This window comes from Tachysurus vachellii, chromosome 3, assembly GCF_030014155.1.
Source record: "Tachysurus vachellii isolate PV-2020 chromosome 3, HZAU_Pvac_v1, whole genome shotgun sequence".
In the NCBI taxonomy this organism is placed as follows: domain Eukaryota; kingdom Metazoa; phylum Chordata; class Actinopteri; order Siluriformes; family Bagridae; genus Tachysurus; species Tachysurus vachellii.
The window spans coordinates 36,638,145-36,666,088 of NC_083462.1; the positions used below are offsets into that span (position 1 = coordinate 36,638,145).

Genomic DNA, 27,944 nt, shown 5'->3' on the forward strand with positions numbered 1-27,944 from the left:
CTCTTTTTTTTTTCATGTGTCCAAATATATATATGGACTTAACTTTGTGTGTGTGTATGTATGTATATATAACGTGTTTCAGTTTGTCTGTACATTCTGTACTGCTTTTGATTTCTTTCTTTCTTTTATTGTTTGTGTATTGTTTGGTTCTGTCTTCAATTCTGATTCTTGATTAACCCTTTGTTTGACATGTCACAGTGATTAATAACCAGTTTACATGTTGGTTTCCAGATGCTGGCAGTCACACACAACTATCAGAATCACACTTCATTGCTCTGCTTTCAGTACAACAGAGTGTACAGTGTATCAGACTCTGTTGTTCAGCTGTTGCCGTGTTTATCTATAACAAACAGCGTCTACGTATATACATGTAATCTAACATAGCTGTTCAAATGATCCCATTTACAGTGAGTCCTGTGTCTAGACGGTGTCGACTAAATATTTCAAGTAGAACAGTGACGTTTTGTTTTGACCCACGTTTGATATTTGAATTTTGACTTCAATGAGCTTTCTTTGTGAATGACACTGAGTTTTAGAATGAGATTAGTGTTGGAGACAATATAGCACATTTAGACTATAAAACATAGATTCTGTAATATTTTGTGTTTTACAGCTGATAAAATGACTCCTGAATGTTGTCTTTACATTCCTTTCTGTGTTGCTTGTAATCTACTATCAGGGTTAAACATGGGCTCGGTTTATAATGTACCCAGACGAACGGGGAACATCGGGCCTCCTAGTAGTGGACCTAGGAGTATAGAATACAGTTCTCAAGCCACAGATGTGCTCAAATGGATGTTTTACATCTAAACGGTGCAGGTTAATGTTGTACAACCACAGAGTGCTGTTACTAACCTCAATACATTGCTGGGTGTTGGTCTGTATATTTTTATTGAAATACTCACTTTGTATAACTTGGGTTAAATTCTACTACTACTACTACTACTACTAAGACTTATAACAACAACAATAAGAAGAAGAAGAAGAATAAGAAGAAGAAGAAGAAGAATCATTGTGTGTACAGAGAGGTTGCAGCAGAAAAATACACTAGTAAGTTAAAAGCTGTGGCTTTCTCTTTGTTTATGAATGGGTTCTATTGTGTGAGCGCTGGTCTTAGACCCGCCTCCGCGCCTGTTCTCAACTGGGTCCAGGAGAAGGCGGATAAATATTCGGCCTCTCTCTGGTGTGTTTTATTGAGCGGCTTCACTTGGATAGAGCAGCATCATGTCTGGTAGAGGTAAAGGTGGTAAGGGACTCGGCAAAGGGGGCGCAAAGCGTCATCGTAAGGTCCTTCGCGATAACATCCAGGGAATCACCAAGCCAGCTATTCGCCGTCTGGCTCGCCGTGGCGGTGTTAAGCGTATTTCCGGCCTGATTTACGAAGAGACTCGCGGTGTGCTCAAAGTCTTCTTGGAGAACGTCATCCGCGACGCCGTCACCTACACCGAGCACGCCAAAAGAAAGACCGTCACCGCCATGGATGTGGTGTACGCCCTGAAACGCCAGGGACGCACTCTGTACGGCTTCGGCGGATAAACGTTCAACACCGAACCACGTCAACACAACGGCTCTTTTAAGAGCCACCCAAATATCCACAAAGCGCTTTTCCTTCTTTATTGTGTGCGTGTTTTGGGGGAAGGACGCAAATGACGTCAAAAGCCGTATAAAATGTTTTTTTTTTATAATAGACGCTATTAAGTACAGTATTACACAAGTCAATTCATGTATATGCCTCTTGATTTTACTCTTTTTCTTTCATAGTGTGTGCGTGTGAGAAACGCGTGTAAAGTCTGGGGGTAGAAACAGGATTTTTTTCCCCTTTTTTGTCATAAAGCACCAAGTTGAGTGTAAAACGGCGGGAGGAGAACAAAGCATAGAGGGGACAGTGGGGAGGAGTAAGTGTGTAGGAGGAGCGGGAGGAGGCGCTCCGCGTCAGGGGCTTTGGGATTATGACCAATAACATACGTTTGTTCGCTTGTGCCTAATTACAATGTCAGACTGTAAATAGACCAGCCGCTAGGTGGGTGTTTTTCATTCTCTCGAAGTTCATTCGAACAGCAACAGCATGCCTGAACCAGCTAAGACCGCGCCCAAGAAGGGATCCAAGAAAGCCGTGACCAAGACGGCGGGTAAAGGCGGCAAGAAGCGCAGAAAGACCAGGAAGGAGAGTTACGCCATCTACGTGTACAAAGTCCTGAAGCAGGTGCACCCTGATACCGGTATCTCCTCTAAGGCCATGGGCATCATGAACTCGTTCGTCAACGACATTTTTGAGCGCATCGCCGGTGAGTCTTCTCGTCTGGCTCACTACAACAAGCGCTCCACCATCACCTCTAGGGAGATCCAGACTGCCGTGCGTCTGTTGCTTCCCGGAGAGTTGGCCAAGCACGCCGTGTCTGAGGGCACAAAGGCCGTCACCAAGTACACCAGCTCCAAGTAAAGCGCCTTACCGCCGTCTTTATCAACACAAAGGCTCTTTTAAGAGCCACCCACTTTTTCATACAACGTGCAAATCTCCTTTTCGCGTGTGAGTCACACACACACACACACACACACACACACACACACACCCCCCAAACGATAACCACTTTTTTCACGTATGTATTCCATCAATGTTTTTGTGTTTTAAAGAAATTATAATTAGATGCTTTGTTGCTGGTCTTTTTTTTTTTTTTTTTTTTTTTTTAAATCTTCCAAAATGTATGAAATTCTCATTTACAAGACAAGTACATCATGTGTTTTACAATCGTACATTTGAATACAAAAATATAAATCTTACATCAGTTGGTCATATCTGCTTTAACATTTTAGACACATTTACACGTACAGTGGTGCCTCAACATACGAGTGCTTTGATATATGAATTTTTTGAGATATGAGCTGTGATTCAACCAATTTTTTGCCTTGCGATGTGAGTTTTTGTGAAATTTTTGAAATACGAGCACCCGAGCCGCCGCCGAAACAAAGATCCCCAACAACCACGTGTGCTCTGTTTTCCCCGCCTCAGCTTCCCGCGTCTCACTCGGTTAAAGCCGTCTTTCCACTGCACACGACAAACGACGGCCGATAAACAGGAAGCCATTCATTTCCTATGGAGAGTCGCAAAGCATTTTCAGTTAAGTTCCATTTAAGTGTAAAGTAGCATTAAGAGTGTACAGTAGCGAGTAAGTGACCGAAAGTGAAAGTAAACTCCTGTTTACTCCTCCCTCAACCTCCGTGCGCATCTTCTGTAAAATAAAACCAGTTTATTTTTTTAACATTCTCTTTTATTACTGTATGTTTTTATTTATCATTTATAAATACAGGTACTGTACATTTTTCATATTCAAAACACAAACAAAACAACTGTCAATCACATTTTTTTTTAGCTTTGTGTTGAAAATTACATTATTACAATACATTAGTTTTTTCATTCACATTTCTATTTAAATATTTTTTACTTTATGCCATATTTCTGCTGATTGTGTACAATTTATAACAAAGTTGTTACATTTTTTTTTTTTTTTTAATTTATTACCCAGCTCAGTAGCACCCAGACGTCCTAGTTTATTTTGGTTTGTATAGAAATGTTTGTGTTGTAACTTCTCTATTGTTTCTCCATATAAAACCTACACATTTTATTATCATTTTATTGTCAGATAGAAATAAAATAATTTAGCTAATACAAATGTTTAAATTAACTGAATTCTTGATTTATAATTAGCTATTTCCAGTTTTCATTTTCATATTATTTCTCTCCCCAGTTGTGTTCAACACATTTTCTGTTTGTAATTGTTAAGCCTAATACTTTCACTTCTTCTTTGCTTTGGGTCTCTAGGGTTTACACTAGAGTTACACTATTGCTCATCCATACAGCTTCTCTTTTGTTTTGATTCAGTTTAGCTCCAGATATTTCTTCATATTTCTTGAAATGTTTCATTATCACCTTTAATTCAAAGTGTATATTAATTAAAATTGTTATATCATCAGCATAAACTGTAACCTTAACCACTCTTCCTGCCATTGTTTTTAAACCTTGTATTTTGTGTAAGCTTGGTCTAATTGCAGTAGTATTAGTACTGTTAGTATTAGCAGTAAAAGTAAATAAATAAAAAATGAACTAATAAATTACTACTACTACTACTGTAGGAGCCATGTTAAGTGTATGTCATGTGACCATGGGAGAACGGGGGCGTTAGTAATTACGTAAGGTTAAAACACCTGTGTGTAGCTCTGGAAGCATGGGGGTGAGTGTAGGAGCACATATTTTTTGGTTGACCGTATAATCACGGTATAAGAATAATATATTCATCGAGAAGCAGTATTGTTGAACTTAAGCAAATTACTGTTATACATTGTTATATAGAAACAATCTTTCAAATGGATGGAGAATAAACACCAAACTGCAAGGATGATTAATGTGTCACGATTTTATTGCTCCCCACTCAGCTCCTTGGCGGTTTTAAGATCATTGTGCCGCTACAATTAAGTCAACCAAAAAATGTATGTTTTGGACATTATGCACGGAACGATTCAATGCAGAGGCCTGAGCGTTTTGACTGAGCACATCGAGGAAGCGCTGCATCGATAGTTTTGATTGGAAAAGCTCAGCCTGTTTTAATGGAAACAGTTGCATGCTTGGACAAAAGGAATAATAGGACCAGCCTTGTTTAACGTTTACCATCGTCTACTTGGTAGGACAAGGGTTACAATATTAATTCTCGTGTGTTGCGGATTAAGTTTGGCATAAGTGGCTGTTTAGCATACAACCGCTGTTGTGTTTGGCTTTAAATCGCGGTTGCTGTTGCCATGTTGGATCCCAATTCGGACTGCTATGTTTTCCTGAATGTACGATTGAAGAGAAATTTTGAATTGTTTTGGATTGTTTGCTTGTTATGGATGCGTTCATCTTGTATTGAATCAACCATCTAAAAGCTCATGTTGAATAATGAGAATGTTTCAATGGTACGGTCTGAACTTGAACGCTTGACGCAGTTGTTTAAAGAGACAATTAAACTTCATGATTCACCGATTCTATTATTACCAAGTGATGAGCAAAGTAATCAGAATGACTGGTTTTCAAGTATACATAAATACAGTGATGTGTTCATAAAAAACACAACGCAATGGTTAAATGGAATTGAGAACTTAAATGATAAAACCCAAAATCAACAGCTGCAATTTGCTGAAAGCCAAAGTTCTTCGGATGATTCAAAAACTCAGAACAAGTCTCAAAGTGACATGCATAACCAAGATGAAATAAATCCAAGTGACAGCATTTCTAATGTTGGAAGTAGAGGATTAAGCAAACAAAGCTCTGCTGCAAGACACTCAACAACATCAACAACCTCTTCAGCACGCATTAAAGCAGAGGCTGATATAGCGTCTCTGTTGGTACGTCAAAATTTCATGAAAGAAAAGCATGCAATTGAAGAAAAGGAGCAAAGTCTAAGGAAACAAAAGGAGGATTTTGAGTTACAAATGGAAATTGCTGCAGCTATGGCAAAAGTGAAAGTGCTTAAAGGCTCAAGTGTATGCTCTGCTAAAACTGATGTGACTCAGCGGTCTGATGGAATGAATTCTTACTTTGATAAAGGACAACAGACAACACAGAAACTTAATGTTGATGCAGATTCATTTATTCCCACAAATATGACACGACACAACGTTTATGGTAATTCAGGTGCCAAGGCTAAGATGGGAAATGTTTCTCAGGCTGTCTATTCTCAAGACAAAATTCCTAATCCCAAATTCAGGTCAAACAACTCAGAGTGGTCTTGGGAACATTAATGTTCAGCATGGAAACAGTCCCAACACTGATTCAAGATCTACTAATACAAGACTTAATGATCAAGTTCTCCATATTATGGATAAACAAAATTAAATTACATATTTGCTGATTCAACAACAGTGTTTTTCATCTTTGCCAAAAAAAGGAAATTCAAGTGTTTGACGGAAATCCTCTGCATTTCCATGCCTTTATGAAATCCTTTGAAAGCGGCTTGGAGTGCAAAAGTAGCCACCCTAATGATTGCTTATACTTTCTTGAACAGTACACCAGGGGTCATCCAAGAGAGATTGTAAGAAGTCGTCTGCATGTTCCTGCTGATCGTGGTTATTTAAGAGCCAAGTCTTTACTACAAGTGCATTTTGTTGACCAGTATAAAACTGCATCAGCTTATATGGCAAAAGTTCTATCATGGTCAAATATTAAAAGTGAAGGTATCAAAGCTTTACAAGATTGCATGGAAGTGTTGTAATTGCATGGAAGTGTTACGACCATCTAGGGGTCAGTCGCAACAGAATGGGTAAATGAATGTCTTTATACAGAGATGTTATAATTCACAATCATTTATTCAAGGGTTGACAAGGAGTTTTAGGCTTCAGGGGAGGACAAGGCCAAAATAACAAACAGAACAATCTTCACCAAACACCTCTCTTACTAAACTGAAAATTGAAAGAAAATAAAATACATTACTTCATACCTAACTCCCTCTTACAAAAAACAATATAATAAAGGTTCCCAAAATAACTGGCGTCGCTCCCCCTACATACCTTGTAACCATGTTATAGGCAAAGGTGTATAATTAAAGCGGGTGGCTAACAAGTCAAAAACAGAGTTCGGAATCATATATCAGGCATGGGTCAAGCACAAACAAATCAATCGGTTGAAATAATAAACAAACCAAGACAAAACAAAACTCACAGGCTCAACACACTAGGAACACAAACTTTCTCTCTAAGACAAGACAATCACAAATTACTGGAATGGGTCAAACATACAGAGAATATATCATACATATACACAATGCAATACAAACACAGCAACCACAGTTGCACGAAAGGCAAAGAGCTAAAGCAAAAGCAGCGTCTAATCAGGGATCCAGGCAGTCCTTTTATCTGGAACAGGTGGAGATGACAACCAATCGGAGCCTTACTCCTATTAACTCCGGAACAGCCTTCCTGAAACACATGACAGGTACAAGAAACACCAGAGGGCAGCACAGAAATAAAACAAAAGAATGGAGGTCATAACAGAAGATATTCAGTATTTGCACGAGATGAATACACCTACTAACATACTGACTGTAGTGAAGAAACTACCATACAAATTAAGGGGAAAATGGAGGTCCAAGGTCTGTGAATTGCAGGAATCAAGCAATCAAAGAGCTACTTTTATCGACGCTGTCAACTTTGTTGAAAGACAAGTAAAAATAATGACTGATCCAGTATTTGGAGTTATTCAGGATGCTACAGCACTGACAGGAAATAAATCATCAAACAAAGGAAAACTTCAGTCTTATTTTAAACCTAAAAGAAGCAATTTTGCCACTACTGTTACAACAGTGGAAATGAAATCAGGAACTGGAATGAACAGAAAAGAAACTGTTTCACCTAGCAACAAAAGTTGTTTGTTTTGCAGATGTGAACACACTATGGAATTATGCCCTCTATTGGAAAAGAGGAGTCATAATGAAAAGATTGCATTTCTTAAGGAGAATGGCATTTGTTTTGACTGTATGTGTACAGGGCACATCAGTAAAGATTGTAAAAATCGCCTTTCATGCAAAGTGTGTAGTCTTAAGCACTATACTTCACATCTATCCAAGTGAGAAGGTGACCAATTCAAGACAAGTTGGTAGACAAACAAATGCTGTAATGGGCAGTGCTTTGGAATTGATATTCTCCAGCCCCAATAAATCCACTGGACTCCAATGTAAACTGCCAATAGTTCCTGTGCAAGTAAAATCTAAAAAGGGAAATAAGACTGTGATTACTTATGCTTTTCTGGATCAAGGAAGTACAGCAGTCTTTTGTACGTCTGGACTGATGAACAGACTTGGTCTGTCAGGTAAAAGGACTAAAATTCTCTTACGTACTATGGGTCAGGAGAAAGTCACAACTACCAATATTGTTTCCGGTTTAGAGGTGGTCGGTTTGAATGAAAAGGACTTTATAGAGTTGCCAGATGCCAGACGCAAAATCCTATGCCTGTGCATAATGTAAACATCCCAAGACAACAGGATATTCAGAGATGGCCACATTTGAAACATGTGAATCTGCCTGAAATTGACTCAGATATAGAGCTGCTGATAGGAGCAAATGCCCCAAGGGTTATGGAACCAATTCAAGTGATCAGCAGTGTGGACAATGGACCATATGCAATTAAAATTTGGTTGGGATGGACAGTAAATGGTCCACTAAGAAGAGATAGTGATGGCCAATCAGTCTTTACGTACCCTAATGTCACAGTTAACAGGAGTTCGGTTTCAAGCTTGGGAGCGCTTTGGCAGAAACAATTAGAAGTTGATTTTCCTGAATGTAACACAAGTGAACAGGTTGGATTTTCAAGAGAAGATCATAAGTTTATTGAAATGGCAACCAATTCATTAAAGCTTGTTGATGGTCATTATTCTATTGGCTTACCCTTGAGAAATAAAGACGTTCATATGCCAGACAACAGGGTAATTGCTGAACAGCGTGCTCTGCATCTAATGAAAAGGCTGAAAAGGGATGCATCATTTCATTCTGAATATTCATGAAAGACCTCATTTCTAACGGTTATGCTGAGAGAGTGCCAGCAGATATAGCTTCTAGACGGCTAAAAGTGGAATCATTCCTGAAGAACAAGGATTGGGTCTTTGGACCTCAGTTTCTCTCTCTTCCTGAACAGGAATGGCCTGTTAATCTTACTGACTTGGGAGAATGTTCATCAGACGATCCAGAGGTAAAGAGAAGTATTACAGTCAATACTGCCCAAGTAGAGGAGAATATGAATGATATAATGCAGTTCATCCAGTATTTTTCCTCTTGGACTCTTTTAAAGAGATCAGTAGCTTGGATTCTCAGATTTAAGCAATTACTTCTAAATCTAAGTAAGAAAAGAAAATCATTGAGAATGTCGTTGACACAAACTAGCATGGATGAAACTCAACAAAAACAACAGTTGAAAGAGGAAATGGAGGAAATAAAGACTCAGTGTGGTAAAACCAAACTTTCTGTGGAGGAGTTAAAAAGGTCTGAATTGGAGATAATTCGCCACTGTCAAAGGAGAAGATACTTTGATGAAATCTCAAGCCTGGAAAAGGGAGAACATGTTAAACGGAACAGTCAAATTTATAAGCTCAATCCAGTACTTGAAGATGGTGTTCTAAGAGTAGGTGGACGGTCATGCATGAAGAATCAAAACATCCTGCTATACTTGCAAAGGACTTTCACATCTCCAGCATTATTCTTAAACATGAACATCAAGAAGTGGGTCATGAGGGCTGAAATTACATGCTCTCAAGGTTACATCAGAAGTATTGGATTCCTGGTGCTAGTGGAGCTAAAAGGAAGATCATATCTAAGTGTGTGATCTGCAAACGTTTGCAGGCAGCACCAGCGCATCAACAGATGGCAAACCAACCTCTAAACAGAGTCTCTCCAGACAAACCTCCATTTACGTATGTCGGAGTTGACTGTTTTGGACCCTTTGAAATTAAAAGTAGAAGTATTGTGAAAAGGTACGGTGTTATCTTCACATGTCTAACCATTCGTGCCATTCATATTGAAGTGTTATCATCATTGGATACCGACTCCTTTATTAACGCACTACGAAGATTTATCGCAAGACGTGGACAAGTCCTAGAAATGCAATCTGACAATGGTACAAATTTTCATGGCGGACAACGTGAATTAAGACAAGCTATTGAAGGCTGGAACCAATCTCGAATCAATAACACACTTCTGCAGAAAGGAATCAAGTTGACCTTTAATTCCTCAAGTGGTTCACATTTTGGAGGCACATGGAAAAGACTTATTAGGTCTGTTAGAAAAGTTCTTAATGCAACTTTAAGAACACAAACTCTTGATGAAGAAGGTCTCCATACAGTTTTATGTGAAGCTGAAGCAATTATTAATGGACGTCCCATTACTAAGGAATCTACTGACCCTAATGATCTGGAAGCACTAACACCCAATCATTTGCTGCTGTTAAAGGCCATGCCATCATTGCCACCAGGAATCTTTCAAAGACAGGATATATATGCTCGTCGAAGGTGGAGGCAGGTGCAATATATTTCAGACCTGTTCTGGAAACGACAAAGGAATACTTACCTCAGTTGTAAGAGTGGCAAAAATGGTCAGCTCCATCTCGCAACTTCATTTCAAGTGATATTGTGCTTTTGGTCGATGATTCAGCACCACGTAATTCATGGATAACTGGAAAGGTGATTCAAACATTTACATATAATAAAGGCTTGGTGCGACTGAAAACCAAGACAAATTATTTGAATAGACCAGTGACAAAAATCTGCCTTCTACAAGAGGTGGATATTTGATATTTGCCTTAAAAGGACATTTTTGTGACTCTTTTACACCAACATTAACCTGACATATATGGCAGTGTATTGATAAAATACACTATTCCTTTGGACACTAAAGTGTTAAGACTTTAACACACGAAAAAGAAAAACAAGATGGCCGCCAGGTGCAGGGGTGGTTTGTTAGGCTACACACTTCCCCCTTTGTTTAACGTTTTTCTACAAACATTTTTTATCTCATTTTGTATTTTTCAACAATATCTTATCAATATTAAAGAAATTTTTAGCCAATGATGGATTTTAAATGTTGGAAAGAGGGACTATGTATCTTGTTGTATATGGCTGCTCTGTTTGTGGCTTCTGATAAGTCCATGTGGTTTTGCTGCCAGTGCTACTGGAAACGAAACACAGACTACATCTGTTAAACTCGTGCCCATGGTTGATAGACCACAACTGAACTTCTTCAGCCAAGGCTACCACATTATTTATTCTATCTGCTGGCAAAAAAATCATCATCAAGGAAAAGAAAGTCATCAGCATGTCAAGGGAAGCAAATGGTATGGTCCAAAGGTTCTATTGATTCTTCTCCTGCTCAGCGGCGACATACAGATGAATCCAGGACCATCAATAAACCAACATATAACTGAACCAGTAAGTGGATCAACTGAGTGTAATCCAAGCTGGAGTGTGAGCTGTAGTGCAGAGATCAGTGGGCCTTCAGTGGGAGATGTTGGGAGTTTGGCCAAACTACCCTTGGATATCTCACAGGATGTGCCCATGTTTCAAACATCAGAACTCAGTAACAGTCTTGTCTTTGACTCAGAGAGTTTTGACATGCATCCATGCCAAGGACTGTACCGCCTGACACCCGAGGAGAGGCCTGTGGAGGAGCACACTGCTACAGTCCTTCAGGTATGCACATTGTATGATGCATCTCAGTGTAGTACTGTACATTCTAACCTTTCCTGTCCGTCATATATGTTTGGTGATGCCATGGATGGGACGCTGAGTGGCTGTGCTGGTGCTGTGGCGGGTGTGGTGGATCAGCATGCGCGGGTTTCTCGTGCCGGTGTTGGCGTTGGTGACGTGCCTGGTGCTTTTGGTGTCGGCGTGGGTTTTGTGCGGTTTGTCCATTGGGGATCACGGGGGACGAGTCTGATGAGCGATGGCTTCACAGTGACGTCGGGTGGATCCGGTGTTTTGTCTGGGCATGGTGTGCATGTTGGGCTGGCTAGACCCTGGGGTTCTATGACTACTTTAACGGTGGGCACTTCACGTGTCCCCGTAGTGATGCAGAATGTAAACAGGAAACAGCTAAATCTAGGGATTGCAAAGAACAGGAAATGTGAGGTGTTTCAGACTGTCAATCATTCACGAACCGTGTGGGACCCTAAGGCTAAACCAAAGGGCCTTTTAGGTGGTCATCTAAACATTAGAAGCATAATGTCTAAAAGTGAGCAAATACAGCATTTGTTAATGGATTCAAACCTGGACTTTTTATGCTTATCTGAAACCTGGCTCAATCAAAATGCTCCATTAGCCACCCTGAACATCCCTGGTTATACCATCTACAGGAAAGACTGGGAGGAATTAAAGAAGGGAGGAGGAGTGATGGTTTATATAAAAAGTACACTAAAGTGTTCTAAAATCCAGTGGTCAAATTGTAATTTACTAGAATGTCTACAGTAGGTCTCAATGTTAGTCTTTCACCACAAATGTCCTTTGTCCTTGTTATAATTTACAGGCCTCCCTCTTCAGATAACAGCTTTTATGAAAATTTTGAAAATCTGTTAAAAGAAAGCGATCTTGATAAAGAAATTATTATTATGGGGGGTTTTAACATCAACTGGGAAGACGAATCCGCTAGAAAAAGGCTCAAACAAATTACAGATAGGTTTGATCTAACACAAGTTGTTCGCGGGTCGACACGGATAACAAACTCTTCCAAGACACAGATTGATCTCATATTTACCAATAGGCCGGAAAGAATTGTAAAATCATTTTATATGTTAACAGGCTTATCGGATCATAATCTAACTCTTATCACTAGAAAGCTAACCAAAAAACGTTTTTATCCTTGTGCTAAAGAAAATAAAGAAATTACTACAATTCCTAAAAATAAATATCACTTAGACCATCTAGCTGTAAAGATATTTTTGGTATGGATATAATGATGCTCAAGGAGCTTAGTACAATAGTCACATGCCCCATTACCATTAATTTCACAAAATATGTTTCCAAGTATGTGGAAATCAGCGGTTATTGTTCCCATTTTCAAAGGTGGAGACCCTCATTCTATGTTAAATTACAGACCTATCAGCATTTTGCCTACTGTGTCTAAGATTGCAGAGAAACTGATAGCAAAACAAATTATTAACCATCTAAATACCACACCCTATGCTCTTCACCCTATGCACTTTGGCTTTAGAGCAAATTATTCAACCGAAACTGCTACTTGCTTCTTTACTGAAAATATTAGAGCGTTGTTGGATCGAGGTGGGGTGGTTGGAGCTGTGTTCCTGGATCTTAAGAAGGCTTTCGACATTGTCAATCATAAAGTCTTGCTGACAAAATTATGCAATTTTAATTTTTCCTCAAATGCTATTAAATGGATTGATTCTTACTGTACCTCACTGACCGTTCACAACATGTCAGAGTGGACTTTGTTGTGAGATTAGATTTTTCTGATTTGTTTTAAATTTAAACCCTGGTAAATCAACAAAGGGAAGAAAAGAAAAATGGAAAACAATAAAAATAAAAATACAGCAGTATGCAGAACAACAATTAAACAACAATATATCAATAATAATTCAAATTCAATTAAATGTATAAACAGTTCTGAGATGATTAGTCACTTCACTTTTCCAATATCAGTTCCTACAGAAAGTGACCCAGTGCAATGAGGTTAGCTGACTGTTCACCTAAAGTCCTGTTGACCAAAAATAAGTAAAGAAATCTTTTTTTGAAAAAAAAAAAACATTTTGTCAACTCACTTTGTCCTTGTTGTAATAATTCTCTGGTTGTCTCGCCATCAAAGGACATAAGCTGGTATCTGTTTAGTGTTGTTGTTGTTAAATCCACGTTAAAAACAATGATTTGTTGAACCCTCGGCACATTACGTTCAGAAACATGGAAGAAAAAGGAAGAAAAAGAAAATAAAAGAAAGAAAGGAAAAACATTACCATTCTCATATTCACATCAATAAGTTTAGAAAAAAATCCATTTGAATGTTCTATATAACAAAAATGATTTTTTTCTTTATTATAAATGTATTCCTTTAAATTCCCTATAGCTGAGGTTATATCATATATACTTAGATTTTAGCGTGTAGCGCCCGTAGCGTTACTGGCTATTATGTGGTGACTAACCTGAGCTCTTTTTCATTTTACTGAACATCTTAAACTTAATCTAGTCTAGTTAAACTTAATCTAGTCTTATCTCTGATTTACACTGAGTATGGGTTCTACTGACAATTAAATATATTAAACTGACCGGTACCAAGAAGTGTGAAATGCAATATTATAAATATACACACACAACACAACATAAATGATACGAACAGTATGTGATGCATATACAGTATATGTTGTGCGAATTATTGTCCAGTTTACTGTTCAAACTCAAGGACAGTTTCAAAAGAAAAGTATTAGTAACACATCACACTTCTTAATCAATAAACGACCATAAAATAAACAATAAAACCGGCAAAAGTAAATGAAAACTTAGATGTTCTCAGTTGCAGGCCTGTATGTAGCTGGGGTTTTATGGAAGCCAAACAAAATGGCTACTTCACCGTGAGGGCCACAAGGGAGAAATATTACTTTTGATGAAGATGGTTGCACACCCTTTCCAGACAATGTTCAAAAATTTAGGCTGTCCTAATTGTAGTACTGTGCTTGTTTAATCCAGTGTTTACATTGATGCCATTATGTACTGACCAGTCATGATGGTTTCAGTTGGATCTGTTTTTGGTTTGTCAGAATTCATCAGATTCAGAAATCATAATGTTCCACTAAGCCGGTGGCAACAGTGGGCAAATTTGGGTCTTGCCCACCCTATTCACAATCATGTGGATGCTGCAGCTTTCTGGTCTGAGCAAAAATGGAAAAGAAAATTGACTGTATGTCAAAGTGGTATGTTTGTGTGTGTGAATGAGTCAAAAATGAAGACCCTGACTTTAATCATGCATTGTCAGTTACATTAATCAGATACCAAAAAGTGTAACACTGAAAATAATTTCTCTACACATCACGTCTTTCCTCAAGTCAAGCTGACACTGTACTTCTCTCAGGTTCTCTAAGTAATGTCTGTGGTGTTTCTGCTCTATTCATTTGTGTTTTATTCCATAAAATAATAAACCAGATTATTTAAGATTATAAAAACTTCTGGGATTTTTTTTTTTTTTTTTTTTTCCCAGTTTTACAGTAGATACAATATTTGTCTCTTTAATATAATGTATATATTAATAACTGCATATCAAGATGCATGCCAAACTAAAACCATAGCTGTCCAAGATGTCCACTCAATGTGAACAATCCATAATGATGCTTTCAGATATAAAGACACTTGTAACCCGGGTAATCAGGTTACTAGTTAAAAGAAAAAGAGAGAAAGGAAAGTTCTAGGAGGACAGCTGTTTTGTCCAATCACGGCTCTGATTCCAGTGATTAGCTCTCCTAAGAGCCAATCTTTCATAAGCCAATCTTTAAACAGCACTTTCCTAAGCCCCGCCCACGGCGCTGCTGCACGGGCAGAGGGAGAGAGAAGGAGGGAGAGGAGAGTGAAGATGGCGCAGCTAACACTGTGAGCGTGAGAGTCAGAGGGGGAATTCAAATGGAGCAGCCGTACAAAGCCGTATTCAAGAACGTTTCCACGTGTGGAGAGAAAGATTGAATGCAAAAAATTCACATCTCTGAAAGGATTACGGTGATACGAAATTGTGACCGGAGTGAGAAAACCACAAGGCGATTATTTGAAATAGAAGCTGATGCAAATCAACGGAGAAATGGGATATTACAAATGAGCTTGTTGGAATATATGTGCCATATTTAACTCTTCTGGAGAGGAATCGTCTGGTATCGGACGTGATTAAATGTGCACAATGGCGAGCCGCCCACTCAGTCAAAGTGATAAAATAAGACCATAATATTGGACCTTGTTTATTTATTATAGAAAAGGTGTGTGTGAACTTCTAATTAAAATAATCTGCTGAATACACAATTTTCAACACTGATATTCTTCATATCCATGTGTGTTAATGTAGGATTCTGACTTTTGTGTACTATCTGCTTAAAAACTCAGATTGTTATAGAGTTGTGTTCTTTTAATTTTGGTTATATTGTATAGTATTGTTGTTCCTATAGTGTTGCTCTATGCTTATTATTTATCTCAGGTGATAAATCAAAGTCCACTGAATTGTGAACAGAGTTTATGAATCAGTTCTGGAGCTGTAATACCTCCATTCTGTACTCTTCATAGGATTATAGTCTTAATAAAATAGCATTATTCATAAATAACTAGCTGTGAACACTGAACACTTCACACAGGACCAGGGACGTAGCCATCATTTAAAAAGTGGGGGGGACAAAATGTCTAGTGTTATCTGTTTTTTTTTTTTTTTTTTTTTTTTTAGTTAACCCGTGTGTAAATGACAGGTTTTATTTTTAATCATGATTTTTTTAATCATGCTTTATATGCGTTATGATTATAAAACAGAAAGAAAGAAAGAAATAGAACAGCTTGCCACTGGGACAGTACCCTTAAAAGGACATCTTTGTACCTTATTTACATTTTTTACATTACCCATCATCCTTTGCACCCCGTCATCCACCATGTTTGTTTCCCATCTTCACCTGTCTGTTCACCCGGACTCTATTTGTACTCATCACCACTGTCTTCACTCATTGTCGGTTATTGTCTTTACTACGTTGTATGTATGTGTGATTTACCTGCTCCTTATTATTAAAATGACATCTTTAATGTCACTATTCGTCGTCCTCGTCTCTGTTGTGTACATACAGTGACACATACTTGATATTATGTAGAATTGGCAGAGTTAAACATGCTGTAAAATCTCAGTTCAACATTATCTTTATTCTTATTTGAAGGGTTTTGATAACACACTTGTTAAAACAAAAGACGTTATAAAAGAGTTTATATAACGTTTGTCAAAGCAGCTATTTTTCCTTATAATCCTTTAAATTAAAACTTGCTAATTATTCAACAAGAGCAACAGGCAGAGTTACTAAACATTGTGCAACACAATTCGGATACCATATGCCAACTTACACTGCTTGACATTTTTATAAAAAGTAGTGAAGAGTTTTTTGCCACTTTGAGCTCATCGTAACCGAATGCTGGACCGCAGGTGTGACTCGAGCTACAGTACTGGGGGCGCGTGATGATGACGTGACAAGTGAGTGACTGATTGCCGTGAACGTCATGTATAGACTATCTTAAACTTTCTTGTCTCTTTGAATTTTAAATCACTCTGCATTTATATACATTGCTCCATTAAAACCCTCAACATGTGGTGAACACAACTCTCCACTAAAAAAGTGAGGGGGACGAATTTACTTTTTATAAAAAGTGTGGGGGACGCGTAATCTACGCCCCTGCACAGGACACAGAGGAGAGTTAAGATGAACTTTCTTATTTACAAATGTGTTTCCAGGTCATTAATTTAATAAATAGTTCATTATCAGTTTATCATTTATGATGTTTTATTTGTTGTTCTGTGTTCTCTCTGGTTGTGATGTTATTAATCCTCATGTTCTGTGTTCTCTCTGGTTGTGATGTTACTAATCCTCATGTTCAGTGTTCTCTCTGGTTGTGATGTTACTAAGCCTCATGTTCTGTGTTCTCTCTGGTTGTGATGTTACTAAGCCTCATGTTCTGTGTTCTCTCTGGTTGTGATGTTACTAATCCTCATGTCCTGTCTTCCCTGTTCTCAATTTAAATTACAGCCTGTGTTTTGCTCTGTGTGATCAAAGTCTGGTTCAGATTTATTACCTGCTCTTTACTAACCTGTCTTTTACTTTGTGTTTTTTTTGGTTTTATCTGCTTTTGGATTTGTTTTCAGATATAATAAAAGCTCCCCTGTACTTGTGTGCAGACATCCTCTGTTCTTCTGACAGTTTAAAATAAAATAAACTTGTTCAAATGAACATTGCCTGAGTTTTTACATTCAATAATTACATGAATACTGAGTTTGCCTCCCCTGAACTAATCGGTGTTTAAATTCAGTTATAAATCATATGTAGTGATGTACTTACAGTTATCAGTTTTACTGCTGATCAGAACTGCTGAGAGATTTTAATCACATTTCTTTTGTCTTAGTGAGTTTATCTACACATCAGTAATGGATGTCTCTTTATACTCTTTATAATAAATGTCTCTTTATGCTCCTGTTTTTCACAGGTGAGAGGTGTGTGTGTGTGTGTGTGTGTCTGTGACTGTGTGTGTGTGTCTGTGACTGTGTGAGTGAGTAACACTCACACTGAACTGAACTTAACTGAGTACACTGAACTGAGAACTGTTTCTCTTACTGCGTCCGAGAACCGATGAGCTGTTGTTACTGCGCATGCGTAAATTACTGAACTGATACAGCAACAAATGTAAATGGTTATGATTTAATGTCTTATCAGCATATGAGTGTTTAACTCAGTTGCATTAGTTTTTGAAACAACTGATGGAGCGAAAGAAACATTTCAAAATTATGCTTTTTTTTGTAAGTTTTTGTAAGTTGATGAAGATTAGTTTATTAACTTTATCTTTAAGAAACGTAAAACACCCACGTTTGCACATCAATGCCTGTACTGGGTGTTCATTCATTCATTCATTCATTCATCTTCTACCGCTTATCCGAACTACCTCGGGTCACGGGGAGCCTGTGCCTATCTCAGGCGTCATCGGGCATCAAGGCAGGATACACCCTGGACGGAGTGCCAACCCATCACAGGGCACACACACACACACACTCATTCACTCACGCAATCACACACTAGGGACAATTTTCCAGAGATGCCAATCAACCTACCATGCATGTCTTTGGACCGGGGGAGGAAACCGGAGTACCCGGAGGAAACCCCCAAGGCACGGGGAGAACATGCAAACTCCACACACACAAGGTGGAGGCGGGAATCGAACCCCGACCCTGGAGGTGTGAGGCGAACGTGCTAACCACTAAGCCACCGTGCTGTACTGGGTGTTTTAGTTGCAAAACTTAAATGTAAGAAACATATTTAACTAAAGTTATGATTACAAAGAACTTTTCAAATGTGTTAAATTGATTGTACTAATATCTGCCGGCAGCAGCGGGATGAAGGAATTTAGGTCATTACGAATTACGTCATTACGTCAGCACGTAAAAGAACTGGTGAACTGGATTATTGAACTGGTTCATTAAAACTAACTGTCCGAAAGAACCGGTTCGTGGAAAAGAACCGAACTTCCCATCACTAACACACACACACACACACACACACACACACACCTAACAGCAATTTACAGTGAGCTGAATTTACCTCATCTGCATGTTTTTAGACTGTGGGTCGAAACTGGTGTATCAGAAGCTCTTACACAAAGAGAATGTATTATTTAATATATCATATTATATTTTCCAGTATATTTACATATATGTTTGTTTTGTAATATATTTGTTGTTGTTTATTTTGTTTCAGAATCGAAGACCCTATTTGTTTTCTGAGAGAGGGATATCCTGGTGTTACATGAAAGTAATAAAAAACAGTAAAGGAAAAAGAATAACCTTTTCACTTGCAGAATGACAAATTACTCATCTCACTCATTTTCTACAGCTTATCCGAACTACCTCGGGTCACGGGGAACCTGTGCCTACCTCAGGCGTCATTGGGCATCAATGCAGGATACACCCTGGACGGAGTGCCAACCCATCGCAGGGCACACACACTCTCACTCACTCACACAATCACACACTACGGACAATTTTCCAGAGATGCCAATCAACCTACCATGCATGTCTTTGGACCGGGGGAGGAAACCGGAGTACCCGGAGGAAACCCCCGAGGCATGGGGAGAACATGCAAACTCCACACACACAAGGCGGAGGCGGGAATCGAACCCCCAACCCTGGAGGTGTGAGGCAAACGTGCTAACCACTAAGCCACCGTGCCCCCCACAAATGACTTATAAATCTTAAAAATTAACTGAAATTCTCACCATTTCAAATTTTCACCTTCTAACATTCACATTAAAAATCACTAGATCTCAGCTCAAAACGAGCTCTTATATGAAAAGTCACTTCAAATGTTTACTCACAGTTCATGTTAAAGTCTGTAATCCACCTGAATTGTTGGAGATTACACAAAAAATATCTGCTCTGAATTAAGAAGTCACAATATCTACCTTGCCTTCACTGACCCTATTGTTGTTATTGTGATTTAATATTATGGTCTGTTTACATTTTCATATGACAGGAAATAGGTTCCTGAAACGAATGATATAAGAATCTTCAAGTGTTTCTGTGTCTAAAATGAATACAGAGACGATGAAAGTCAACGTATACAAGCCAAGTTCAGGTATATTTGTGCAGAAATATAAAGTGTAGTGTCTATAAAATCACTAATTTCAGTATTTTTCATGTTATAAATAAATGTTTGAGTATTATATACTGATAGTTTAGTTTTTATTCTATAATTTAAAGCAATAATCACTAATTGCATATTTATGTCATTTTTATGGTCATGAATTCTTTGAAGCTCTAAATTAGCTCACGTGACTTTAGCCAGGGTTTCACAGGTGGGGTCACAAATGATTCTCTGGCATTATACTAAATGTGTTACCTGAATAAAATGCTGGAAGCAAAACTGAATGAGACATTTGTCAATAAAGCGGTCAACAAAGTGTCCATCTTCTTTAAGTTGTTCAAAATGATCCATCCAAATCTGTATGCACTGGCTTCTAGCTATGTAGTGTGCCTCCACAGTAAAATCAGGATCTCTCTATTTGTGTTAGCACAATGAAAATAATACTCTATAAATGTTATCCATGACCACTGTAAGGAGGAGTCGTACGGATGGTGATCCATGTGCAGCGTGAATTTATTGACAGATCGTACACAGACAGGCAGGGTCAAAGCACGGCAAAACGATATCGAAGGGCAGGCACAGAATCATAAATGAAAAGGCAGGCAGGAGGTCAGGGTAGGCAGCAGACAATCGGAGAGTCAGAGTATCAGAACAGAGTCAAAACCGGAAAACAGAGTAACAACAGGGAAACGCTCAGAATGACAGCAAACGCTAGTCGAGACTTCGCACTGGGGGAAAGTTCAAGTTCAGTCTTTATAGCGTGGGAAATGGGAAACAGCGGGTGGCGTAATTAGGTCGGCGCGGGGCTTTGTGGGAATAGTAGTCCGGAAGTGCCTAATATTCCGGCGATGCTTCTCGGTGTTGCCGGCTGGGAGGCGGGGCAGGTGCGTCGACCGTGACAACCATACAGCAAGATCTAAAATCGAAAGATTAAAAGTCAAGATCGAATATCAGTAAGTGGAAGAAATGGTGTCAGAATGATAAAATATATGGTGCATTATATTATGAAGCAATAGGATAGAATCACAAGAATTGCAAAGAAAAAAGACTGAATTATGAGATGTAAAGTCAGAATTATCTTTTATTATTATTATTATTATTATTATTATTATTATTATTATTATTATTATTATATATTTTTTAAACGAGGCAGAAACAAGCTTCCATAGAAATTTTACAATAAAGGAAAACTTTAGGTTTTAAAGATTAAAGATTTTAAAAATATATTTCTTCTTTTTCTATTTTAATGGTGAACATATTGTCTGTAACAGAGTGGTACAAAAAAGCTCCCATTTCCTGAATAAAAAGAATAATATGAATAAGGATTTTGTGTCTGAGGTGGGAAAATATGGTAATTTGGGTGGAGTAACATATCTTTAAGTTTGCTCTTAATAAAGATTTTGAAGATTACTAAGTGAAAATGTCACGTTTTGTAGAATGACACGTGAATTTTGTAACCTGGAAGTATGTAAACATGACACCATTATAAAAGGAGGAGAAATGTTCAGACAGTTACAGAAGAATATGTGTTTAACAGATTAGACACATTACTTAATGTCATAACATCGTTTTACCAGCAGATGGCGGAAAGGATTGGTGTTTTTTTATGTACAATTTCTTTTACAGTTAGTGACATGTATTTATGATTACTGTGTTCACATTTACAAACCTCTTCACACAGTTAGAACAACAACAGTCTATGTGACTGAATCACCTTTCACTGCTTTGTATTATGGAAAAGCATTAAATAAACTCAGCTTTCAAACTTCATGAATTCTTCTATTGTTCAAACTCATCAAAACTTCAACAAATCTGTGTATCTACAGAACATTTTTCACCTGTACATACTGTCTTATAAACTAATCAATATACTGTAATTAAAAAGGCCCAAACAAATTATCTTTATTATAATAAAATATTTATTCAAAGTTTTAATAAAATAAATAAACCAATAGACTAAAAATAATGTAACTAATAAACTATATTAAGTGTATTATAAATGTATTAATTATATATATTAAGATAAACATGCAACTGAAGTAAATGAATGTATTAAAGTGTGTTAAAAAATAAATAATAAGAATAAGAATAATAATAAGAAGAAGAAGAATTAAATGTAAATATAATCATTAGCCTAATGTTAGCTAACCTGCTAGCGACCATAGCTGTCAGTTTAAATTCCATTTAAATTCCATCTAAAATCCTGAAAGGAGTTGATGAGCTTAGATAATGAGAATTTAGTTTATTTCCACAATCTAATATTCAAGTCCATTAAAAAGTCACTTTTCACAACCCTGACTACTGGATTTACACTAAATCCTACTTAGACTAGTGATTAGTCAGATCTGGTCATAAAGGGCTTGGTGACAGATGTATGTTGTCTACCTAGAGAACTTCACTAATCATTTCATTTACACAACATCATAGTGACTATAAAGGTAGTTAGCTTGCTGAAGTCAGTTTGAACAATTATACAGGAGCATTTTGTAATAGATGTGGGTGGTGTACAGGGGCAGGAGGTTTTAGAGAGTTTAATCAGGTCACTTTTACAGTGATTTTAAACTGTTTAAATCTATCAAAACATTTGAATATCTGAATATTAATATGTTGTTAAACTACTAACCAGTCCCGAATCTGCTGCTTTCCAGATCAGAAGAGAACTGGCGTTCGCTCTTCTTTGTTTGTTTGTTTGTTTGTTTGTTTGTTTGTTTGTTTACTTACTTACTTACTTACTTACTTACTTACTTACTTACTTACTTACTTATTTCCAACCTCAAACACAAAAGTAGTTGTATTGACATTTACACATTAATTCATCACCCAGCAGATTCCACACTAACTGTTTTAAAACACAACAAACACTTGGTGTAAAAACATCATAAATGTTTTCCATCTTATTTTCACTGTTAAAATGTACATATAAATTTTTATATATGATTCTGTTTTATTTTAATAAAAGTGAATCATATATAAAAATTTATATGTACATTTTAACAGTGAAAATAAGATGGAAAACATTTATGATGTTTTTACGTGTAAAAACATCATAAATGTTTTCCATCTTATTTTCACTGTTAAAATGTACATATAAATTTTTATATATGATTCTGTTTTATTTTAATAAAAGTCTCTCTTTTGACTACAATTCTTCTTTCCCATATTGCACTTTTGATTAACGTCATACTCAAATTTACAAACTTTTTGTTTTTACTTTTTTGTCTTGACCTAACATTACAATTCTATTCCATTCCAAATCATTTTCATTCCAATCCCCAGTAACATCTTTGATTAAAATTTTACATTGTTTAAAAAACAATTCCAAATCTTTACAATGTAAAAAAAGATGTAAAAATTCTTAATCTCTTTCCTGACACACTTTACACATTGGACTTTGTTCCATTTCTATCTTGGTTACGATTACGTCAGTAAATACTGCTTTATGCCTTATAAAATATTCAAATCTCTCCAGTTTCACTTCCACACACTTCTCTTTCATATTCCTGTTCTTTTTCTGCTTCCATGTTATCTATTGTCCTTATCCACTTCTTTGTTGTTGAATCTTTGATTATTTTATATTTGTCCCTCAGTTCTATCTGATCATATTCCTCTTTCCTAAGAAACTCCTCTTTGAATTCATATAAAATGTCCCGTACTCTTGTTATCCCTGCTACCATCCACTTCTTAATAAATATTACTTTCCCTTGTTTTAAAATGTTTTTGTTTAAGAACAGAGGTTGGATATCCAAAGCAAAACAGTGGACAAACATGAGCAAAGACAAAGATGTTAGTAGGCTGCTGTGTTTGCTGGGAAATGGAGTTTGTGTTGTGGTTTTACCTGGTATATGTAATAAATAACACACATTAATACAAACATAGCATTTAAGTTACAGTCACAAATATTTAGATATTGGTTTAGCAAACTCAATGAAGATTAACCAACGGTACAAAGATCACTCAAGGAGAGCAGGGGTGTAGCAGCCAATTTCAAACTTTGTATAAGATAAAATGTATTTATGCTATATTTCCTCCCAACAAAGTTTTAGACTGATTGTATCCTTAGTCTGTGTCTTACTGAACCGGTATTGATCTGTTCATTGATAGACTTCAAAGCACTTTTAAACAATACTCTGAACATGTCAGGACTCCTCTTCAACATTCCCTGCTGGAACTTTAGAGGACCTTCGTGGAGCGTGTTGTGTCATGTGTTTCACATCTGGACTCACCTGTTCCTAATTGCCTGTTAATCATCATGTAACCGCTTTGTTAGCCGTGTTTCTTGTTTTTGTAATTTTTTTCCCCATGAATGTTTTTTTTTAATAAATCTTTTCATAATCAGTTATCATTTTATTTTGATTATCCCTGCATTTGGGTTGTTTTTTTATCCTTGCCATGTCAACTGCATCTCAGACAGGATAAGGGATTCTTCCAAATGCCGTAAATGTACTTTATACTTTTCAGAATAAAGGCTTGAGCAGTTCTCTGCAATTGAGAAAGCTTTAATCTCTTCTAATTTCCTTAATTGTTCAAAATAAAATTATATATATATATATATATATATATATATATAAACAAATTGACTAATTAAAAATAATAGATACATTGTACTGTTCATAATATAAAGCAAAAGACACACAGCTCTTACTTCTTGACAAGAGCCATGGGTAATCCACCAGGTATTACAGGAACTTAATGCTGCTGACCCTATTAATACTACCATAAATTATCTGTGGGTGTGTCGGCCTTCCTGAAGTTGATTACCATCTATGGTTTTGATTACATTCTATTGCTTGTCATCATTGATGGAGAGGTTGTAGACTCTGGAGGGGGCTTTTATTCATTAATGTCCTGAAAACCTTACCACAAACATGGTGAGTCTTTGTTGTCTGTGTAATGGATGTTAATCTGTTTCAGCTTCAGTACATACAGTGTCTTAGCTTACCTGATAACAGGACAGGATGTTTTTGGCCAGTCTGTAAGATGCAGTGTCTTTATATCTTAAAGCATCATTATGGATTGTTCACAGTGAGTGGACATCTTGAAGCAGCTATGGTTTCAGTTTGGCATGCAACTTGATATGCAGTTATTAATATATACTGTTAAAGACTCCATCTACTCCTTAAAGTTTGTGCTGCTATCACATGCTGCTGTAACACTGAAGATTTTCCCCTTGTGTTTATTCAACATTCCTGCTCTCCATCATGGACAATTCATCTCACTCCATTAAAGATCCATTAAAGAGACAAATATTGGATCTACTGTAAAACTAAAAAAAAAAAAAAAACTCTTAAATAATCTGGTTTAAACATAAATGAATAGAGCAGAAACACCACAGACATTACTTAGAGAACCTGAGAGAAGTACAGTGTCAGCTTGACTTGAGGAAAGACATGATGTGTAGAGCAATTATATTCAGTGTTACACTTTTTGGTATCTGTTTGGTTTTTGGTAGTTTCATACATCCAAAGAATGCTTTTCCAGAACTGATCAGGCTTTTTTTTAGAATTTTTATTTATTTATTTATTTTTTTTGACAAAGTCTGGCCTTTCTATTCTTCAGGCTTAAAAAGGATTTTTTTGAGGCTTTTTCCTTAAACAGCTGTTTCCTATTCTGATAAACATGATAAACAAAATGATGACTTCATGATGACTTTAGTGGATTCTGTACAGAGTGTTTAGGCAGCTACAGAGTTGTACATTCACCTTCACATAAACGTATGAACAACTAGGGACAATTGGACAGTTTACATGTTAAATCCATGTGCATTTGTCTTTACTCTCTTCTATACTAATATATGCTTTATAGATATAAAACCAGTGAATAATCAATATACTGATTATAAATCAGTTTACAAAATATTTTCTCTCTACAATGATATGCATTTAGTCTTTTTTATTTTAATTTCATTCATTTTCTCTCTCTCTCACACACACACACACACACATACACACACACGGGAGTGGGAGGAGCGTGTGGCGTACAATAGAATGATGGACTGACCGTGGAATTCTGCGGCGTGTTTCGGATTGGTTCTTCCATCACAAGTATCTTAGCCAATAAGAGAGTTGACGTGATGGTTATATCACAGAGTGCTAGAAGAACAGCGCTGTTATTTTGGTGTTATTCTTAGAACATATCTGAGCTACAAGATTAGCGGAAGAGGCAAAACTGGCGGTAAAACTAGGGCTAAGGCCAAGACTCGTTCATCCAGGGCCAGTCTGCAGTTCCCCGTGGGTCGTGTGCACAGGCTTCTGCGTAAAGGTAATTACGCCGAGCGCGTCGGTGCCGGTGCTCCGGTTTACTTGGCCGCCGTGCTCGAGTATCTGACCGCTGAGATCCTCGAGTTGGCTGGCAACGCCACCCGTGACAACAAGAAGACCCGTATCATTCCCCGCCACCTGCAGCTCGCTGTGCGTAACGACGAGGAGCTGAACAAACTGCTCGGAGGAGTGACCATCGCTCAGGGAGGTGTACTGCCCAACATTCAGGCCATGCTGCTGCCCAAGAAGACCGAGAAGGCCGTCAAGACCAAGTAAACTCGCTCAGCGCTGCGTTTCTCACCACCCAAAAAGGCTCTCACCCACATTTACTGGAAAAGTGCAATTTCATCCTAGTTTTTATTAATGCTGTGTGTTACTTATAAAGACTTATAAAGAACTCATAAAGACAATTCCCCAAATTAGTGTTAAAATCTAACATTAATAATTACTGGTCTTGTTTAAAGATGGATGACATACAATAATAATAATAATAATAATAATAATAATAATAATAATAATAATAATAAATAAAGTCTGCTCTCTAAATGACAGAAAGAGACAGTACGTTGCTGACAGAAAACAAAAGCGCTGTGTTACTGAGAGCGCCAGTAAAATAGGGGTTTGGGTATTAAACTGTGTCCCTGACAGAGAACGGTCCAATAGTCATCAGGTGACGTAACGCGTTTTATCCAATGGCAGACGTGTGCTTTCAATCCGCCCAATGAGAACAGGGCGGCGTTATGGCTTAAAAAGACAGCGTTCGCCAGCGCTGTTTATTCTGGTTTTCCTCCATGAAGTTCACAGCTCGAAGCTATGGCAAGAACCAAACAGACCGCCCGAAAGTCCACTGGTGGCAAAGCACCCAGGAAGCAGCTCACCACTAAGGCTGCTCGCAAGAGCGCCCCGGCTACCGGCAGCGTGAAGAAGCCTCACCGTTACAGGCCCGGCACCGTGGCTCTGAGGGAGATCCGCCGTTATCAGAAGTCTACTGAGCTGCTTATCCACAAGCTGCCCTTCCAGCGCCTGGTGAGAGAAATCGCTCAGGATTTCAAGACCGACTTGCGTTTCCAGAGCTCGGCCGTCATGGCCTTGCAGGAGGCTAGCGAGGCGTACCTGGTCGGTCTGTTCGAGGACACCAACCTGTGCGCCATTCACGCCAAGAGAGTGACCATCATGCCTAAGGACATTCAGCTGGCCCGCCGTATTCGCGGAGAGCGCGCTTAAACCTCAATTCTGTCTAATGTACACAAAGGCTCTTTTAAGAGCCACCACATTCTCTCTCATGAGCACTTCTTCATATCTGTGTGTGTGAGCTCAGAGTTTGTCATATAAAGCTCACTTTGTGTGTGTGTATAATATGAAAATATATAATCACATGTATGTAAATGTGAATCTGCTTAACAGAAATGACATACAGAGTACAGAGTGTTTGTGTTAGGAATATTGTGTTCAGAGATAAGAGTAATTGAAAATAAATAAATACACATTTACTTGTATAGTGCTTTTAGCAATGGACGTTGTCTCAAAGCAGCTTAACAGGACATGAACACAACATAGTTATACAGAGATTAATATAAAACAAAAACTCAAGGTTAGTATTAGAATTATATTTAACCCTTAGGGAGAAACCTTGAAAGGAACCGGGCATAAGGGGGAACCTCATCCTTATGTGGGTGACACTGGACGGTGTGATTATAAATATACAGTCTGACAATGTTGTATTGATGATGAGGATGTTGTCCTCAAAGATCATGTGTAGTCGTCTTCTCCTCTTAGTATATCTGAATATTTAATGAAGCAGAGTCCAACTGGAGCTGGTAAAATAAGATTAAAGCCTT

General features: G+C 37.7%; 4 protein-coding genes across 4 annotated transcripts in view; 2 read left to right on the forward strand and 2 right to left on the reverse strand.

The window, feature by feature from the left end:
* LOC132843548 (histone H2AX-like) overlaps positions 1 to 27,944 on the reverse strand; it is an 80,139-nt gene that overhangs the window by 26,214 nt on the left and 25,981 nt on the right. The window lies entirely within an intron of this gene.
* The window catches only part of LOC132843565 (histone H2B-like), a 48,683-nt gene that overhangs the window by 311 nt on the left and 20,428 nt on the right, over positions 1 to 27,944 (reverse strand). The window lies entirely within an intron of this gene.
* LOC132843549 (histone H3-like) lies at positions 1,204 to 27,377 on the forward strand. The gene is made up of 3 exons (XM_060866964.1): positions 1,204 to 1,517; positions 10,068 to 10,102; positions 26,918 to 27,377. The coding sequence occupies exons 1-3, from the start codon at positions 1,225 to 1,227 to the stop codon at positions 27,328 to 27,330; spliced, it is 741 nt and encodes a 246-aa protein (XP_060722947.1). The 5' UTR covers positions 1,204 to 1,224; the 3' UTR covers positions 27,331 to 27,377.
* On the forward strand, positions 2,041 to 2,492 carry LOC132843568 (histone H2B). The gene has a single exon (XM_060866982.1). The coding sequence runs from the start codon at positions 2,066 to 2,068 to the stop codon at positions 2,438 to 2,440; it is 375 nt and encodes a 124-aa protein (XP_060722965.1). The 5' UTR covers positions 2,041 to 2,065; the 3' UTR covers positions 2,441 to 2,492.

Excerpts from the sequence above, each read along its gene's own strand:
- LOC132843568 (XM_060866982.1), top strand. The coding sequence starts at position 2,066 with ATGCCTGAACCAGCTAAGACCGCGCCCAAGAAGGGATCCAAGAAAGCC.
- LOC132843549 (XM_060866964.1), top strand. The coding sequence starts at position 1,225 with ATGTCTGGTAGAGGTAAAGGTGGTAAGGGACTCGGCAAAGGGGGCGCA. Across the intron at positions 1,518-10,067 it reads AAACGCCAGGGACGCACTCT|GAATACTTACCTCAGTTGTA; the intron begins GTACGGCTTCGG and ends GAAACGACAAAG. Across the intron at positions 10,103-26,917 it reads TTGTAAGAGTGGCAAAAATG|CTATGGCAAGAACCAAACAG; the intron begins GTCAGCTCCATC and ends CACAGCTCGAAG.